The 18,242-nt window shown below is 36.1% G+C and overlaps 1 protein-coding gene across 8 annotated transcripts in view; it reads right to left on the reverse strand.

The window, feature by feature from the left end:
- Nucleotides 1–18,242, reverse strand: part of DGKB (diacylglycerol kinase beta) — an 870,186-nt gene that overhangs the window by 665,361 nt on the left and 186,583 nt on the right. For 5 of the 8 annotated variants that reach the window (XM_019958478.2, XM_019958483.2, XM_019958480.2 and 2 more), the window contains exons 3-4: nt 12,992–13,068; nt 9,415–9,435 (exon numbers count right to left, since the gene is read on the reverse strand). In XM_019958478.2, the coding sequence (XP_019814037.1) occupies nt 9,415–9,435; nt 12,992–13,068 (98 nt within the window). The remainder of the gene's footprint in view (nt 1–9,414; nt 9,436–12,991; nt 13,069–18,242) is intronic. The other 3 variants (XM_019958484.2, XM_019958481.2, XM_019958482.2) reach the window with 1 other exon arrangement.

An 18,242-nucleotide genomic window follows, 5' to 3' on the forward strand; every position in this document is an offset into this window, starting at 1 on the left:
GTATAGCAAGGTGAATCAGTTATGCATATACATATAAACACTCTTTTTAGATTCTTTTCCCATATAGACCATTGCAGAGTATTGAGCAGAGTTCCCTGTGCTATACAGTAGGTTCTCATTAGTTATCGCTTTTATACATAGTATATATATATAAATACATGTCAATCCCAACGTTCCAATTTATCCCTCCTCCTCTAACCCCCTTAACCATGAATTTCTTTTCTACATCTGTGACTCTATTTCTGCTTTGTGGACAAGTTCATTTGTAGCATTTTTTAAAAATCGACTCCACCTTCATCTCGTAGGACGCTGTCCTGTCTATGCTTCAGTGTTGTCACTAGAACTGGTGTGAGTTATTACTGAACCACACGCCAAATGCTCTAAAAGGTATTTCTCCTCAAAAAATAAAACAGAATAAAGATTTTGCGAATAACCATGCATCTAAAGTTTTTAAGGATTGCATACTTGCATCTTCATGGAGGGAGATGGGAAGGAGGTTCAAGAGGGAACAGATATATGTACACCTATAGCTGATTCATGTTGATGTCTGAGATAAAATAACAAAATTTTGTAAAGCAATTATCCTTCAATGAAAAAAATAAATTAATTTTTTAAAATTCCCAAATGAGTCTCTTAACACAGGTATGTATACAGGCAGAATTACAAGTATCTCTTGTTCCCTGCTAGACTATAAGATCCAACACAGCTCTGCACCACAGAGTGCTTAACATAATTCTTTTATGTTGCAGGGTATCGTGATATATTTGAAGTATGGACACTGGAATAGCAAAAACAAAGAAGCACAATTTCACTTAATACCTCTTTGTATGACATCTAGTAAGAAAGAAAACTGATTCAGGTAGGATGGTAAGAATTTATGAAATAGAATAAACGCAAAAAGTTTTTGACCAGGAATATATTGTTTTAATAAATCTCAAATGAGATTATTTTAAAGTATGATGGCATATGGATATATATGTAATATTGTAGCAAATTAAAATAAAACTAAATCAACAAAACTATTGATAATATAACAAAAAATTTGTATAAATGATTTCAAATACACATTATCCTAAAAATTCTCTTTTTTCTAATCCATCAAGGCCCAAATATGTCTGGGTTATTATTGGGAGAAACATCAAGATGACAAGGTATAGAAGACAGATCAGGAAACGCTCAGCTAGCATGTGAGAGTGAGGGATTGAGAGTCTACAGGGGGGTCAGGGAATTCATTGATTATTTTCAGTACTTAAGAATTCCTTTGTAGTTTAGTGTTAGTCTCTCAGTCATGTCCAACTCTGTGACCCTATGGACTGTGGCCCGCCAAGCTCCTCTGTTCATGGCATGCTCCAGGCAAGATTTCTGGAGTGGATTGCCATTCCCTTCTCCAGAAGATCTTCCCGACCCAGGGATCGAACCTGGGTCTCCTGCATTGCAGGCAGATTCTTTACCATCTGAGCTACAGGGAAGATTCCCTAGTTGAAGTATTTTGCCAGCAATTTGTAAATTACATTTAATTACTTGATACTTCTTGGTAGCAAAGGTCATCTTGACCATTTCTATTTCTTCCACATGTCCAGATACAATGAAGGTAAAAGTGAAAGTGTTAGTCGCTCAGTAGTGTTAGACTCTGTGCAGCCCTATAGACCTCAGCCCACCAAGCTCCTCTGCCCATGGGATTCTCCAGGCAAGAATACTGGAAAGTGTTGCCACTTCCTACTCCAGGGGATCTTCCCAACCCAGGGATTGAACTCGTGTCTTCTGCACTGCAGGCCAATTCTTTATTGTCTGAGCCACCTGGGAGTAATATCTGATACATAATATACATGCACTGTTTGGGATGCAACCCAATAATTTTTGTTTGAAGTGCTTTTCTCACTTTTTATATGTTTATCCTCACTTTTTTTGTGTGTGAACTACTTCTTAAAGCCTTCAACCTCTCCTTTCAATCTTTATAGTCAGTAATATGCTCTATTATCCATAAATGGAAAAATAAAATTAGGATTTCCCTAAAGTGTTTGTTGTATATATGGAAACTTACCTAATGTTATTGTGTTCTAGGAACTGCACTAAGAATGTTCTGTATACACTATACTTCGATAATCACTATAACTCCATGAGCAAATGTGACTATCACTCCTATTTTATAGACAGCAAAGCTGTAAATGAATTTTCTGAGCCTCAGAAAAATCAAGTAAAATGCCCAAAGTCAAAGGTTCCTATTTATTGCCTGGGAGCTGAATATTTCTGATTTCAAAAGCTTCTATGTTATAGTTAAGTATAATTCTATAGGCAGATCTTGATTTTCCGATATCCGTATCTAGTACAACTGGTTTGTCACCATCAACTCTGTTGACTAGTCTATCAATAAGCTAATCATTAGACAAAAAAGGGAAACAAATATAAAAATAAACAGTGATGGTATAATTATCTCAGTTTCACAATCTTGAAAACTCTGAGTTGACTATAATTCTTTTTGATATTCTAAGTGTAACCAATTCCTTTTGACCACATATCTGAAATATATTCTAAATCTGCCCTCAGGCTCTATTATAGTCCTCCTTGCCCTTCCAGCTTTCATCATTTGATTGGATTTCTTCAATAACGTATACCTGGTCTTCTCTTGAATGCAAGCCTGTTATTCCCATTGGCTTTAGAAATAATTTAATAAATAGAAAATTTAACTTATTGATCTTCCGTTCAGTTCAGTTGCTCAGTCACGTCTGACTCTTTGTGACCCCGTGAACCGCAGCACACAAGGCCTCCCAGTCCATCACCAACCCCCGGAGTTTACTCAAACTCAAACTCATGTCCGTTGAGTCAGTGATGCCATCCAACCATCTTGTTCTCTGTCGTCCCTTTCTCCTCCTGCCCTCAAGCTTTTCCAGCATCAGGGTCTTTTCAAATGAATGAACTCTTTGCATCAGGTGGCCAAAGTACTGGAGTTTCAGCTTCAACGTCAGTCCTTCCAATGAACACCCAGGACTGATCTCCTTTAGGATGGACAGGTTGGATCTCCTTGCAGTCCAAGGGACTCGCAAGAGTCTTCTCCAACACCACAGTTCAAAAGCATCAATTCTTCGGTGCACAGCTTTCTTTATACTCCAACTCTCAAATCCATACATGACTACTGGAAAAACCATAGCCTTGATTAGATGGACCTTTTTGGTAAAGTAATGTCTCTGCTTTTGAATATGCTATCTAGGTTGGTCATAACTTTCCTTCCAAGGAGTAAGCGTCTTTTAATTACATGGCCGCAATCACTATCTCCAGTGATTTTGGAACCCAAAAAATTCAAGTCAGCCACTGTTTCCACTGTTTCTCCTTCTATTTGCCATGAAGTGATGGGACCATATGCCATGATCTTCGTTTTCTGAATGTTGAGTTTTAAGCCAACATTTTCACTCTTCTCTTTCACTTTCATCAACAGGCTGTTTAGTTCTTCTTTGCTTTCTGCCATAAGGGTAATGTCATCTGCATATCTGAGGTTATTGATATTTCCCCTGGCAATCTTGATTCCAGCTTGTACTTCTTCCAGTCCAGCGTTTCTCATGATGTACTCTGCATATAAGTTAAATAAGCAGGGTGACAATATACAGCCTTGATGTACTCCTTTTTCCTATTTGGAACCAGTCTGTTGTTCCATGTCCAGTTCTAACTGTTGCTTCCTGACCTGCATACAGGTTTCTCAAGAGGCAGGTCAGGTGGTTTGGTATTTGCATCTTTTCCAGAATTTTCCACAGTTTATTGTGATCCACACAAAGGCTTTAGCATAGTCAATAAAGCAGAAATAGATGTTTTTCTGGAACTCTCTTGCTTTTTCAATGATTGAACGGATGTTGGCAATTTGATCTCTGGTTCCTCTGCCTTTTCTAAATCCAGATTGAACATCTGGAAGTTCACAGTTCACATATTGCTGAAGCCTGTCTTGGAGAATTTTGAGCATTATTTTACTAGTGGGTGAGATGAGTGCAATTCTGAGGTAGTTTGAGCATTCTTTGGCATTGCCTTTCTTTGGGATTGGAATGAAAACTGACCTTTTCCAGTCCTGTTGCCACTGCTGAGTTTTCCAAATTTGACATATTGAGTGCAGCACTTTCACAGCATCATCTTTTAGCATTTGAAATAGCTCAACTGGAATTCCTTCACCTCCACTAGCTTTGTTCGTAGTAATGCTTTCTAAGGCCCACTTGACTTCACATTCCAGGATGTCTGGCTCTAGGTGAGTGATCACACCATCATATCTGGGTCAAGAAGATCTTTTTTGTACAGTTCTTTTATGTATTCTTGCCACCTCCCAGTCTTGTTTTTGCTGACTGCATAGAGCTTCTCCATGTTTGGATACAAAGAATATAATCAGTCTGATTTCGGTGTTGGCCATCTGGTGATGTCCATGTGTAGAGTCTTCTCTTGTGTTGTTGAAAGAGGGTGTTTGCTATGACCAGTGCATTCTCTTGGCAAAACTCTATTAGCCTTTGCCCTGCTTCATTGTGTACTCCAAGGCCAAATTTGCCTGTTGCTCCAGGTGTTTCTTGACTTCCTACTTTTGCATTCCAGTCCCCTATGACAAAAAGGACATCTTTTGGGGGTGTTAGTTCTAGAAGGTCTTGTAGGTCTTCATAGAACCATTCAACTTCAGCTTCTTCAGCATTACTGGTTATTGATCTTAAGAATATCATTTATCATTTCCTTTAGCTATTAAAAAAAAAAAAACTTAAAATCCTTAGACACTCTAAGTCCTTATACACAAATGTCCAGATTTTCCACTAATATCCTTAAATATATTCCTGCTGAAAAAATCTATTCCTATTGATGCAAGCATACAAACAAACACAACAGACAAACCTTCAGATAACCTTCAGATAGGTGTAGCAAGCATCTAAAGAATTTTCCCTATTTGTCTTTGTGCTTTGTCACTCAGTCATGCCTGATTCTTTGCAAACCCATGACTGTAGCCTACCAGGCTCCTCTGTCCACAGGGATTCTCCAGGCAAGAATACTGGAGTGGGTTGCCATGCCCTCCTCCAGGGGATCTTCCCAACCCAGGGTTCAAACCCAGTCTCCCACATTGCAGGTAGGTTCTTTACTGTCTGAGCCACCAGGGAAGCCCAAGAATACTAGAATGGGTAGCCTATCCCTCTCTAGTGGATCTTCCCAACCCAGGAATCAAATGGGGGTCTCCTACATTGCAGGTGGATTCTTTACCAGCTCAGCTACCAGGGAAGCCCCTATTTTTCCTTAAACAAGTAAAAAAGATCACCTGAAGTTCCCAACATCGCTTTTTCTCTGATTTTTAACTCATATGAATTATTTAATAAATGTTATTAAAAAAAATGAAAGACCATCTGCAAGTCTTCTTTGGAGAAATGTCTGCTTAGGTCTTCTGCTCACATTTTGATTGGGTTGTTTGTTTTCTGGTATTGTGTTGCATGAGCTGCTTGTATATTTTGGAGATTAATCCTTTCTCAGTTGTTCCATTTACTATTAATTTCTCTCATTCTGTCTTTTCAACCTGTTTGTAGTTTCCTTTGCTATGCAAAAGCTTTTCAGTTTAATTAGGTCTCACTTGTCTATTTTTGGTTTTATTTCCATTACCTTAGGAGGTGGGTCATAGAGGATCTTGCTGTGATTTATGTCATTGAGTATTCTGCCTATATTTTCCTCTAAGAGTTTTATAGTCTCTGGTCTTACATTTAGGTCTTTCATCCATTTTGAGTTTATCCTTATGTATGGTGTTAGGGGAAAAAAAAGAAATGAAAGAGTAACCTATACAGAATGTTTACTACATGTCAAAGTTAGCGCTTATCATCAAATTAAAGAGAGTTACCAGCCTATTTTTCAAATTATTTAAGCTTGTTTTAGCAGCTCATCTGTAGAAAAAGCAATTGGAAGCAATTAGTATAATTACATCTTATATATTCTAAATATTTACCTATTTTCAAATTTCTGTATATTTATTATAGAACATTAAGGGAGAAATGGATCATTTGTGACATGTTGACTGTGACAGACATCACCTAGTCACTTAAGCAGTTAAATCATTAAGCTTGCAATTTAGGATAAGATGTGGCAGATGGTCCATTCTCAAACTCTAAATATTTTCACAGATATAAAACAGTGTGTTTTTTTGGAAATGATGAGATTTGCTCCTCAGTGCAATTACTAGAAACCTGCAAGGAGTTATTCAAATTGATTTGTTTAATTATGACATAACTAATTAATCTCACAAGGAGCTATGCAAATATTTTCTCAAATTTTTGGACATGGTCCATTCCATGTGAGAGCAATTCTTGGAGTATCAAGGGCATAAAAACTGAGGCCACGTGTTGAAATAAAAGTTACAAAGTATTTCAACAATAAATAATGCATAATCAAAATTAGGTTAATGACAGGATGATAGTAGGCATTTTATTCTTCCATTTCATGGTATGTTTTCAAAACTGTGTTCTGGCTATAAGTTTGATAAGAGGAGGAAGATGACTGAAAGTGTGTTGATAGCAATAGGGTAGAAGTGAAGCAAAAATATGGGTAAACAGGTTACATCCATTCCTTGCTAACTAATTGTCCTGGCATTTATGCAGTTGTCGGGGGTGGGGGACAACAGACACCCTAATTCTACCACCAGGACAGCATTCTAGACCACAACGAGGCTTGGTGGAGGAAGCAAATCACATGACTTGTCCTCCACTCATACCTTAGAAGGAAATCAATTGAGCGATGGAGAAAGACATCAGAGTCACCATGTTACACCTCCTGACTTTTTGGATGAGAAACACTGAGGCTGTGAGAAAACTGAGGTTCTAGGATTGGTTGGGATATCTCAGATATTCTTGGTTTTATCGTTTATATGTTCTCCAGAACTTTCATTGAAAGCCTGTTGCTCCCTACAGTGTGACCAACAACCACTGCCTCGAAACATCAGTGGAACACCCGTCAGACACAAGGGTTAAATATTTTACATCTACTTTAGAATGTTACCCTTTCAACAATTAAGCAGAGGCAATACTCTCTTCATTTGATAGGTGAACAAACTGAGGCCAGGAGAGATGAAGTAACTAGTCTAAGACCTGCTTGTATGTCGCAGACGTGGAATTTGAACTCAGTTCAATTGGATTCCTAAGACTGTATTTTCTCTATTACACTTTCAAGGTGGTTTCTTTAATGGCAAAGGTTGAATTTTATTCTGGAAGGACAATTATAGCTTAAAATAGAAGGTTGTTTATCTTTGCTACTAATTATAATAGCATCAATATCCTTTTTAAAGACATTTAAAATATACATTAGGTTCTGAATTCCCAGGTTTCTTCCTAAGGGATTGAGGCAACTCACTTCTCTGAATATAAAGGGTATGCACATTAGCATAAACCCAGTACAGAGTACTGAGTACAAAGATAAGGTATACCCAGGGAGCTATAAAAAGTTAACTCAGCCTTGGGCCAAGAATCATCTACTGACAGGAAATATAAAAAGACAATCTTACACTCACAGGACACGATAGACAAAAAACACACGGAGAACAATAAGTATGCATGGCTCATACTACTTTTTCCCTTGGGCTACCCTCAGCTTTCCACGTTGTTTATAGTCTGCAACTGAAATGGCTTCCCTGCTAAACTGCATCCAGAGCAAAGGCTGAACAAGGAATAGGAAGGAGGCAGCTCACTAGGCTGACGCCATACAGAGACAGGCTCATCTGCCACCAGTTTCAGACAGCCTGGAGGGGGAGGGCAGGTTGTGTGGGACGGTGTGTTTGTGAACCAAAGTACACAACAAACGCCCTTCAGAAGCTAGAACCTGCTTCATGAAAACAACTGCTTATTCTCAAGTGGTTGTTGTTTAGTCGCTAAATCATGTCAGACCCTTTTGCAACCCCGTGAAATGTTGCCCACCAGGCTCCTCTGTCCATGGGAGTTGCCGCCTAAAACACAGACCTCATGGAAACTGCCTTTGGGGGAGCTAGTAGGTTTCCTGAGAGGTCAGGTCTGAAAGGGGCTGGTAACAATTATCACCACCAATGAATTTCCATTTCAGCTGTGTTGCAACCTAGGAGAGTGTAATACATAGGATCAGCATCTAAGTCAGTCAAGTTCATTCTGATGTAATCAATCATACTGGGACATGTCAGGGACGAAACTACAGTGCATCCTGTCATTGAAACAACATGGAAACTAGCGAATAAGAAGCAGCTCGTACATTTTTCTCCAAAACTCTAGATAGCATTTCTAAGGAGTAGCCATATTTAAAAGCAACTGGACTACATGATGACCTTTTATCCAGCTTGTCTCACTTTTTCTATTTCATACTCAATGCTTCCATTTCATTTAGTTTATGTTTTCCAATGTCTCTATCTCTTCTTTTTTTGATGTTCTTTCTAAGCCTTTATCAAGCATAGAAAAAAGCCTTTTCTTTTGTGTATTATGTATAATATATATGTTTTAGAAAACTTGAATTTTTTCCTAGCTAAAATTTTTATTACATTTTGATCCCATTTGTTTGACTTAATATAAATAGAATGCTAGATTTCTAACTTAAAACAATAGATACACAACAAGCAAAAAGGGTTAAATGTATAGCATGGGGAACTACAGTCAAGATCTTGTAATAATCTATAATGGAAATCATCTGAAACGGAATATATGTGTATATGTATAACTGCATTGTGTACCTGACACATTATAAGTCAACTATACTTCAATAAAATATATATTTTAATTAAAAAATAAGCAGCTAATACATACCTAGTATGGCCCAAGGGAGACAATATGGTTTTAGACAGCTCGTGCATTTTATTAATAGTAAAATTGCATGCACACACTCCTACTGGGATATAAACATCCATTCAGAGAACTCAACAATGTATTGTAATTCTGTGCATCCAACTGAACTATGGACCTGAAACCTCCTTTACAAAATGGACATGACTAGGAGAGAGTTGTTGAAACCACAGAAGTGTTTACTCTTTTTCCCAGGAGGGTGAAAATCAAGAGCTTTTCACTCATATTTTCCTCACATATGCTAATAGCATTGTAGACCAGTCAAAAGTTCTTATCAATTCCATTTAAATCCTTTTGTTAAATCTCTCATCATAAATTAATAATTTAGGGCTTTTATTAAATAAATCTTTTTACCAAATCCTGATGCCATTTTGGTGAAATTAGAAAAACTAAGCTCAAGAGTATACAAAACTGAAGCCTGCACTCTGGACCCTTTTGGATTCTACTGAGGTATAGTTTCTCTGTCTGAAAAACTTGAACAAATATCAGTCACTTTTATCTTTATAAGCATTACAGTTAATCTTATATATGCATCTCACTGGTACAGAAGTATAGCTCAGTGATATGGATGAGAAATTCATAGCTCACATCAGAATAAAGAAAGAAAAGACAGATTATAATACAAAAGAAAATGTCTTACTTGATTAAGAATGTCTTGTTTCTGTGCATGCAAGGAAAGAAAGAATACATGTGTTAATGTAAGATAATTTATACTCATCATCTCATATTGCTGATAATGTAACTACAAAGCCAAGTTTACAGACTGATTTGAAAACACACTTTAGATGCATGGGTCTCAAAATGTGGTTCCGAAATAGCTTCAGCATCAACTGGGAAACTGATAAAGAGAAATTTTTGAACTCCATTCCAGAAACTAAAGTGGGGAGTCAGGGGACTATTTTAAGAAGACCCCAGGTGATTCTGATGCCAGCTACAACTTGAGACTCATCGAACAGATCAATCTTAGAATGTAATAAGCAAACAGTTCTAATTGACATAGGCAAATATAATGAATAACACATACACTATAATGGAAACCTTCCAGAGAAGAATATGAAAATAGAATATATAAAGGTATATTTGATTATACTTATTCCCCACTTCTAATGATTCTTCCTGTTAGAATAACATGCCTAGCTTCTCTCCATCTCTTTAAAGGTAAATATTTAATTTCTCTCTATATATGCCACTACTTAGTTTCTTCCCATTGTTTTAGATGCCAACAAAACAGTTTGATATGGAATTTGAAATCCAGGTGAAAATATTTATATTTTCAATAACAAACTGATGTTCATATTACAAAATTCTACTACTCTCATGAATCTATTACATCTGCGATGTTCTGACTGGTTTACTATGAACCTTCTCACCAAGAATGGATGGCCATTACGATCTACCTATAATGACAGGCTTTACATTGCTCACATACGATTAGGTGAAACTAGTAGGCATCTCTTACCTTGCTGGGTATGATTTAGTAATAATTGGGTGCAATGGAACACGCCATGCTCATACATAAGTAATGCCATTCAATGCATATGAAATGCGTTTTCCTTCCCCTCATCCTTCTCATATCCCCTGGTTTTCCCTTATTCTAATGGCCTCATTAATTAAGTAAACAGGAAATATCTTAAACTGGGATTACACACATCTAGGTTTTAATTATAGTTATTGTCACAAACCTAGATAGTACATCTTGGGAAAGGCATTTTACTTTTCCTAAAATGAGTTTCTTTATTTACCATCATATTTGATTATCTCAAGACCTTCCTCAAGCTTTTATGCTTAAAACATCTTTAAAGCCATTGTTTAAATGTATATTTTATGATTCTGTCATTTATTTCCTCATAGGAACTAAAAATAAATGATTCATCCATATATTACACTTAATATTCTCTGTTCACACAGACTAAAACAGGCCACATTTTCATTGGATTAAGTCTGTGTACACAGCTTTTATAATTCAGTAATTCAAGCAAGTGATAACAAAAATAATGCATCTACCCTTGAAGGAGCTTTACTTAGTAAAGGAGAAAATGATTTGAGAGATATTTAGGTTGTAGTCTCTTTGAAAATACATTTTCCATGGATGATACAGACTATGTCTATTTTAGAAAACAAAGTATTAGTCATTTACTATAAAGCATGACTAGATTAATCACTTTCCTAGTTTTTCTTGTATAGCTGAACATTAATTAGGTAACCAACTATATCTACTCTGAGCTCAACTTGACCAGTCAATAGAGAGTGATATTTTCACACATGTGAGCTGACAGTATGAATTATTTCCTACTATTAGAGTAAACTTTTATAAACTTGATGAAGGTATGTACCAAACAGAATCTTTAGACCTTGAAGTTTTAATTCTAAACATTGAATATTTCTAAATATTTCCTATTGATTTTTATAAAAGACATACTAGTGTTTTTTAAGACTCATAAAAACTTTAAATTTTCTTCTGAAGGGAAAATACCTATCAACTTTAAAATTTGAGAGAGGTTTTACTCAAATTAGAGATACTCTTGAGTCTTAAAAAGATCTAACTTTTTGTTTTTCGACTGTTCATTATTTTAATAATGCATTACAAGAGCAAGTCTGTGCATTTATGGAGAGGTATTACATTATTGAGAAGGCTGACATCATATGCGTCTAATAACGAATCTAGTAACTACCTCAATGAATCCAGTTATCAGTCAGATTAAGTCCTGAGAGTCCTTTAAATAAGAAATAATTGAAGCAAAAAGTCTATTTGCAAACAAGATCACATTCCAAATGAATTTCTAGATGACAACTATCTTTAGGGAGAAAAAAACTGGTTTTCTCTCTGTACATAAATAGGTACATGCAGGTTTTCAACTATGTTTGAGTATGTAAATAATTACTGAATTTTAGAGGTATTATAACAATTCAGTAAAGCTGTCATTTTTACCTCTTCAACCCTGCTTTCTTGGTCTTCGAGATTTTCAGTTCTACAAATTTACCTGCCAAGATTTTTCTCTCTTTCTAAAGCATCTAGGAAAATAAAATCTGAGCAGAATGAGGGCAAATATGTGATTTTTCCCCCATGATGTCGGCAAATGGAAGTGGCTTTGTCTATTTTCTGCATCATTTGTAGGCATGTACATTATGTAAACATTAACTTTATTTTTAAAAAAAAACAAAATGAATCTCAGATTAAAAAGTTTTAAAAAGTATAGTAATGTACTGGAATGCAGACAGAATAAAAATATAACAGGAAAGAGAGTAATTATTATAATAAAAATAGTAAGTTTTGAAAATACTAAAAGGAGGTCAGAATTTAAAGACTGAGTTTTGACTAAAACATTAGTTCTATAAATCCCAGAGAAGCAAAATATTAAGGATAGCCAAAAACTGTCATTTTGTAAACATTCAAAACCACAATAACAATGATAACAAAAACCAAATCACATTTTAATCAGCAAACAAATCTGTCTAAATACCTAGATAATATATCCAGGTAAAAGAGTTCTGGGCAGTTTGTTTTAATTCCCATACAACCCAACTATTTGGGCAGTTTAACTCCCATAAAACCCAACTATCACTTGGTAAAGGTGCAAAAGAACTTAGAGCAATGATGATCAAACATTTAATATGTAGCATTTCTCAGCTAACATAAAAGACAGGGTTATTAACAAATAATTAGGAAGGGAAAGGCATTCATTCAAGAAAGTGGTTTCAAAGAAATTGGACAGTACATCGTTTTTATAGGGAAAGAATTTCAGGGACTCAAAAGCTTACTGGTACCAGACAAAAACAAGATAAGAAGAATAAATTCCTCTCTTTGTATCAAAGCTTGCTCTTTAAAGTAATAGATCACTTATATCCATCATTTCTTCAGTCAAGGTACCACTTCCTGCCCCGATGCTTAGTTAACATTAAGTAACGTCTTAGAGAGAGTCAGAAACACTTTCTCTCTTTTTCTATCTAAAAGTGTTTCCTAACTTTTAGGAAAAGAACCTAGCATATATTATAGATAAGCTATACGCTTCCAAGTATACAATATAGAAATGCTATTTTCATTAGCAAAACATTTTTGGATGAAAATAAGCAGTACACCATTTAATGTGTCTTCCAGAATAGCATCTCATTATGAATTTCATTTTGGATATGAATATATATTTCCAAGAACTCTTCATTAAGAAATCCCTCCTCCAAACATCTATATGAAACTTAAATAAAGAAAAAAAAGGCTTTACCCCTTCAGGATTATACTTTGCAAGCACACCATTACCATGGAATTCTTCAAGAACATCTTTTAATTTCTTTGTAGAATCTATAAGAAATAGAAAACACATTGTTTATATCTGCTAGTACGCTGGCATAACCCAGTTCAGAAACAAAGACTTTTTAAAATATAAATAAATACCACCAGATACTAAATTTTAAGATAAATATGCAAAACATTCTTTATCATTTTTGAATGGATATATAATTGGAAAAGGCCATCACACACACACACACGAAAAGAAAGAAATGGGAATTTTCTGGTGGTCCACAGGTTTGGGCTCAGTACTTTCACTGTTGGGCCCAGGTTCAATCCCCGGTCAGGGAACTAAGATCCAATAAGTTGTGTGTGTGGCAAAAAAGAAAAAGACAGAAAGAAATAGAAAAGAAACAGAAGAAAACATGTCCTGTCCAAGAATGGGGCCACTGTCTATTACTATACAAATTAGTATGCAAATAATGAATCAGTAGCATGTTTTTCCCCTTTCTTTTCTTTATAACATTTAAGTGAATGACACAGTTTTAAAAAACAGAAAACCTAGCTATTCTTTGTTGAACTTTACCATACACAGTGCACCTTCCATATACCACTCCATTAACTAAAAATAGCCCTGCTGGATAAATAAAAAAAATAGTATCCATTCAGAGGCAAACTATACATCTTAGTATTTTGCAGGAGAGAATTTTCTAAATATCTGTAAGGCTCAATTTACCTATGTCAATTAAGAAAAAAGTTTAGATATGTTACCAAAAGTATTTTAAATCATGATTTTCCAAAATTTTTATACTTTTAAGGAATTTCATCATATTAAGATGGTAAAAAAAGAATTGAATTAACACAGGAAATCATGTCATGAAAGATCACAATTATGAGCTTAAAAATTATATATAAATGTAATAAAAATGTATGTAGTCAATCTGGTAACATAATGTTATCATATCAAAATACAATTTTGACCAAGAAATCTAAGAATTACAATATATTTAAAGAAGAAAATTACACAAGTATCATTGTGTTTTAAATATTCAATCAAGTTTAAATAACAATGATAAAATGAGCTTGAAACTAAAATGTGGGAAATAAGCAGATTTTTAGTTTTCTATTAGGGGATAGGGAGTGGATACTATTTTCCAGCACTTGAATATAATCCTTCCTGCCTACCCTCAAAATTCAGTTATATCTGAATCACCATAAAACATTTTCCAGTTCCCAAAACAACTAATTTACAAATGAGCTTTTGAAAAACTCTTAGAAAATTCACTCTTAGATGCCCATTAAGTGCATGATGCCTATATTTTACAAATTATACTTTTATTTGGAATTTATAATTTTCTTTATATTGCAAATTGTGTTTAAGTGTTTGTGACTGTACTTTTTTACCGTGATAAAATTCACAGAACATAAACCTCCCACTTTAACCATTTTAAAGTATACAAGTCACTGGTTTATTAGCATATTCACAACACTGTGTAGCCATCACCACCATCTACTTCCAGAATATTTTCTTCACATCAAAAAAGAAACCCATATCCTAGACATTTCATACAAAAAGGATTATATAAGGCATTGTCTTTGTGTTTGACTTCTTTCATTTAGCATAAAGTCTTCAAGGTTAATGTATGTTGTAGCACGTGTCAGTACTTCATTCCTCTTTACAGCTAAAAATATGACATTTTACGAATATACCACATTTTATTTTTTATTCATCAGCTCATACATAATTGAGTTTTTTCCATGAATAAAAATGCTACAAACATTCATGTATACATGTTTTTATTCAAATATATGCTTCAGTTCTTTGGGTATATGCCTAAAAGGAGAATTGCTGGGTCATATGGTAATTCTATGTTTAAAGTTTTGAGGAATTGCCAAACAGATTTTCACAGGGCTGTACTATTTTACACACCTACCAGAAACGTATTAGGGTTCCAATTTTTCTGTATCTTTGTCAATACTTGCTATTTTTTTAGTTTTTGTCCCTTGGACTGCAAGGCGATCCAACCAGTCCATCCTAAAGGAGATCAGTCCTGGGTGTTCATTGGAAGGACTGATGCTAAAGCCACCTCATGCGAAGACTTGATTCATTGGAAAAGACTCTGATGCTGGGAGGGATTGAGGGCAGGAGGAGAAGGGGACGACAGAGGATGAGATGGCTGGATGGCACCACCGACTCGATGGACATGAGTTTGAGTAAACTCTGGGAGTTGGTGATGGACAGGGAGGCCTGGCGTGCTGCGATTCATGGGGTCGCAAAGAGTCGGACACAACTGAGCGACTGAACTGAACTGAACTGAACTGATGGATAAAATGATTACGATTTGTACTGGAGTAGTCATTTACTAAAGACTAATGATCTTCAACATCTTTTCAAGTGCTTATTGGCCATCTGAATATCTTCTTTGAAGAAATGTCTCTTCAAGACTTTTGACCATTTTTAAATGGACTGTTTTGTCTTTTGGCTGAGATTCTCTGGTGTGAGTGTTTGTGTGTGCATGCACCATAACATGCTTAAAGCCTGTGCAGCTTTCTATAAATAATTTTTTTCATTATATATTTTGCTAGCAGTTTCCATACTGTGCTCCAGGTTAAATTGCTTTATTGTGTCCCTTGCTAGATTGTAGGTGACCCTAGAGAAGAAAATTAACATTTTTTTTTATTTTTGAACAACATTCAATTTATTACAAAGCTGAAATAATAGAATTGCAATAAATATCTGGATTGAAATGATCAGAGCTATTCCTAAAATACAACAAATTACAGTAATTGCTTTGACATGCACCTTGGCAGAAACTTATACTATTTCAGAGACCAGGTGCTATGTTAAAAAGAATAAAAAGCTGATTCTTTATTCTCAAATCCTTCTCTGTAGATAATAAAGGCACTAGTCTAAGTTAGGACAAAACCTTTTACTTCCTCTTGCTTATAGATTTAGGTGTATAACCTTCTGTACGTACCTATAGAGACATACACATATATAGACATACATATATCCATATGTGTAAAAACTAGAATAATCCTAGTAGAATATATCCCAGTGGACAATTTTAACCACAGCTTGGCTCCATAATAAAACTGAAGGGAAAAAAAAAAAGTTGGTTTCTGATACACAGGCCTTACAGAGAACTTTAGAGATACCACCTGAAGATGGGCTTTTCATTTTAAGCATGCACGGGAATGAAAAACACATTCAGTAATCATTTATAAATACCCCAAGAGAAGACAACAGCCTTCAAATTTATTCTTGTCACTTTTTAACAGTTTTCTGGTCATAGTTCACACTGGAATAGTTTTAGAGGGAGACCACTAAGAATAAACTAATGAATTAAAAGCCAAAATCTCTATTTCGATGACTGCATTTTCCATGATCTGAGGCTCAGTGACGATCAGGGTCTGGGACAATTTAAGAAGCTCTGATTCATATTCAGATGAATCACCATCAACTCAACTTGTACTCCTCTTCCAATTCTCAAGTTCCATTTTTAACGTCTTGACATCTGAAGTTTACCCACAATCCAATCCCCACTCCATAATCTAGTTTAGAACCTGGAACCTTATCTTGCTCTTTTATTCATGTCCCAGGAACTCCTCTTGGGTCCAGTCTTTCAAAGACTGAGGTCTTGACTTTTCTAGCCAATCTTCTATAGATAGAGATTTTGGTACGGAACATCAAAGCATTCCAGATATCTTGTCTTAGCCTCATGCTTTTTAAACAGAATCCCCTTATGTAAATTGTTTACACATCTGCTTGGATTCCCAAATTGTGCTAGACTGTAAAATGTCTACTGCTGTGTGCTATGTGCCTTTATAGGAGAATTACATACTAACTTATTTTGTATATCAGTTGCTTTTCTGGATTTCACCCTATTACCTATAATCATAAATATTGCTAACTTTTTGCTTATGTCAACTCTGAATCATGTCTGTCTAAAACAATACTGGGCAGGAATTCCCTGGTGGTCTAGTGGTTTGAACACTAGCTTAAACCGCAGGGGGCATGAGTTCCCTAGCTGGCCAGAGAACTAAGATCCCACAAGCCACATGGCACCTCCAGAAAACAAAAACAAACAAAAAAAAATGGAGCAGCAAAAGAAGAAAGGATGGATAACTATATTCATCCTACCCTCTAGCAGAAGACATACCAAGGAAGTGACGCCTAGATGAACAGATAGTAGCTGAGTGAAAGACATAATTTCAGTCATAGTTCAGCTAATATTAGAGCTTCAAGTACAAGAGCACAGTGACAGATTCTGGGCTGAGAAATCCAGGCAGGAAGCCAAACAGGCAGGCAGCTGTGAACTGGGAGATCAATTCACAGTTAATACGTATTTGTAATGGGACAAAGGTCCAGCTTCCAAAAAGATTGACAACTGAAATACTGGGCAGCCAGATTCAAACAGCTGGTTTAACCCTGGGAATAAGGAATCAGCATAGATGCTCAGCACAAAATACCGAGTCTCCTACAAAGCCAAGGAGGCTCGTGACTTGAGGCAACTCTGAAATAAAGGGCTAATTCCAGAGTCCTCAAAGCTGGCCCTGGCTACTAGGAAAGGAAACTTGGAGAAGAACACTGGATACCAACTGCTGCCTTTTGACTAGCATATCCATCCTAGGAGGAAGTAGCTTAACGTTAATAACCACAACAAAGAGAATGGATTCACTTTAGCTGGTCTTTTCCATCACTCTTGCCGCTAAGTCGCTTCAGTCGTGTCCAACTCTATGTGACCCCATAGACGGCAGCAAACAAGGCTCCCCCGTCCCTGGGATTCTCCAGGCAAGAACACTGGAGTGGGTTGCCATTTCCTTCTCCAATGCGTGAAAGTGAGAAGGGAAAGTGAAGTCGCTCAGTCGTGTCCAACTCTTCGTGACCCCATGGACTGCAGCCCACCAGGCTCCTCTGTCCATGGGATTTTCCAGGCAAGAGTACTGGAGTGGGGTGCCATTGCCATCACTCTTAGCCTGATCTAAAAAGCAAGGTGGTACCGAGTGTAAAAGCAGGGGTAATTTTGTTCAGCAAATACCTTTGATGTATGCTTGAATGGAGGAAATCTACCTGGGAATTGATAGAGGAGATTTTGGCTTGTCTTTCTAACACCTGCTCTACTGCATGAGTTGTTCCAGAAGTCTTTTAAAGGGCTCAGTCTCTGAATCCTTTCAAGTTTGGCTGAGTCACAGAATATCTAATGCCATGAGAGCTAAACTAGTTACATTTTAGAAATGTACAG

Source organism: Bos indicus, chromosome 4, assembly GCF_029378745.1.
Source record: "Bos indicus isolate NIAB-ARS_2022 breed Sahiwal x Tharparkar chromosome 4, NIAB-ARS_B.indTharparkar_mat_pri_1.0, whole genome shotgun sequence".
Classification (NCBI taxonomy): Eukaryota; Metazoa; Chordata; class Mammalia; order Artiodactyla; family Bovidae; genus Bos; species Bos indicus.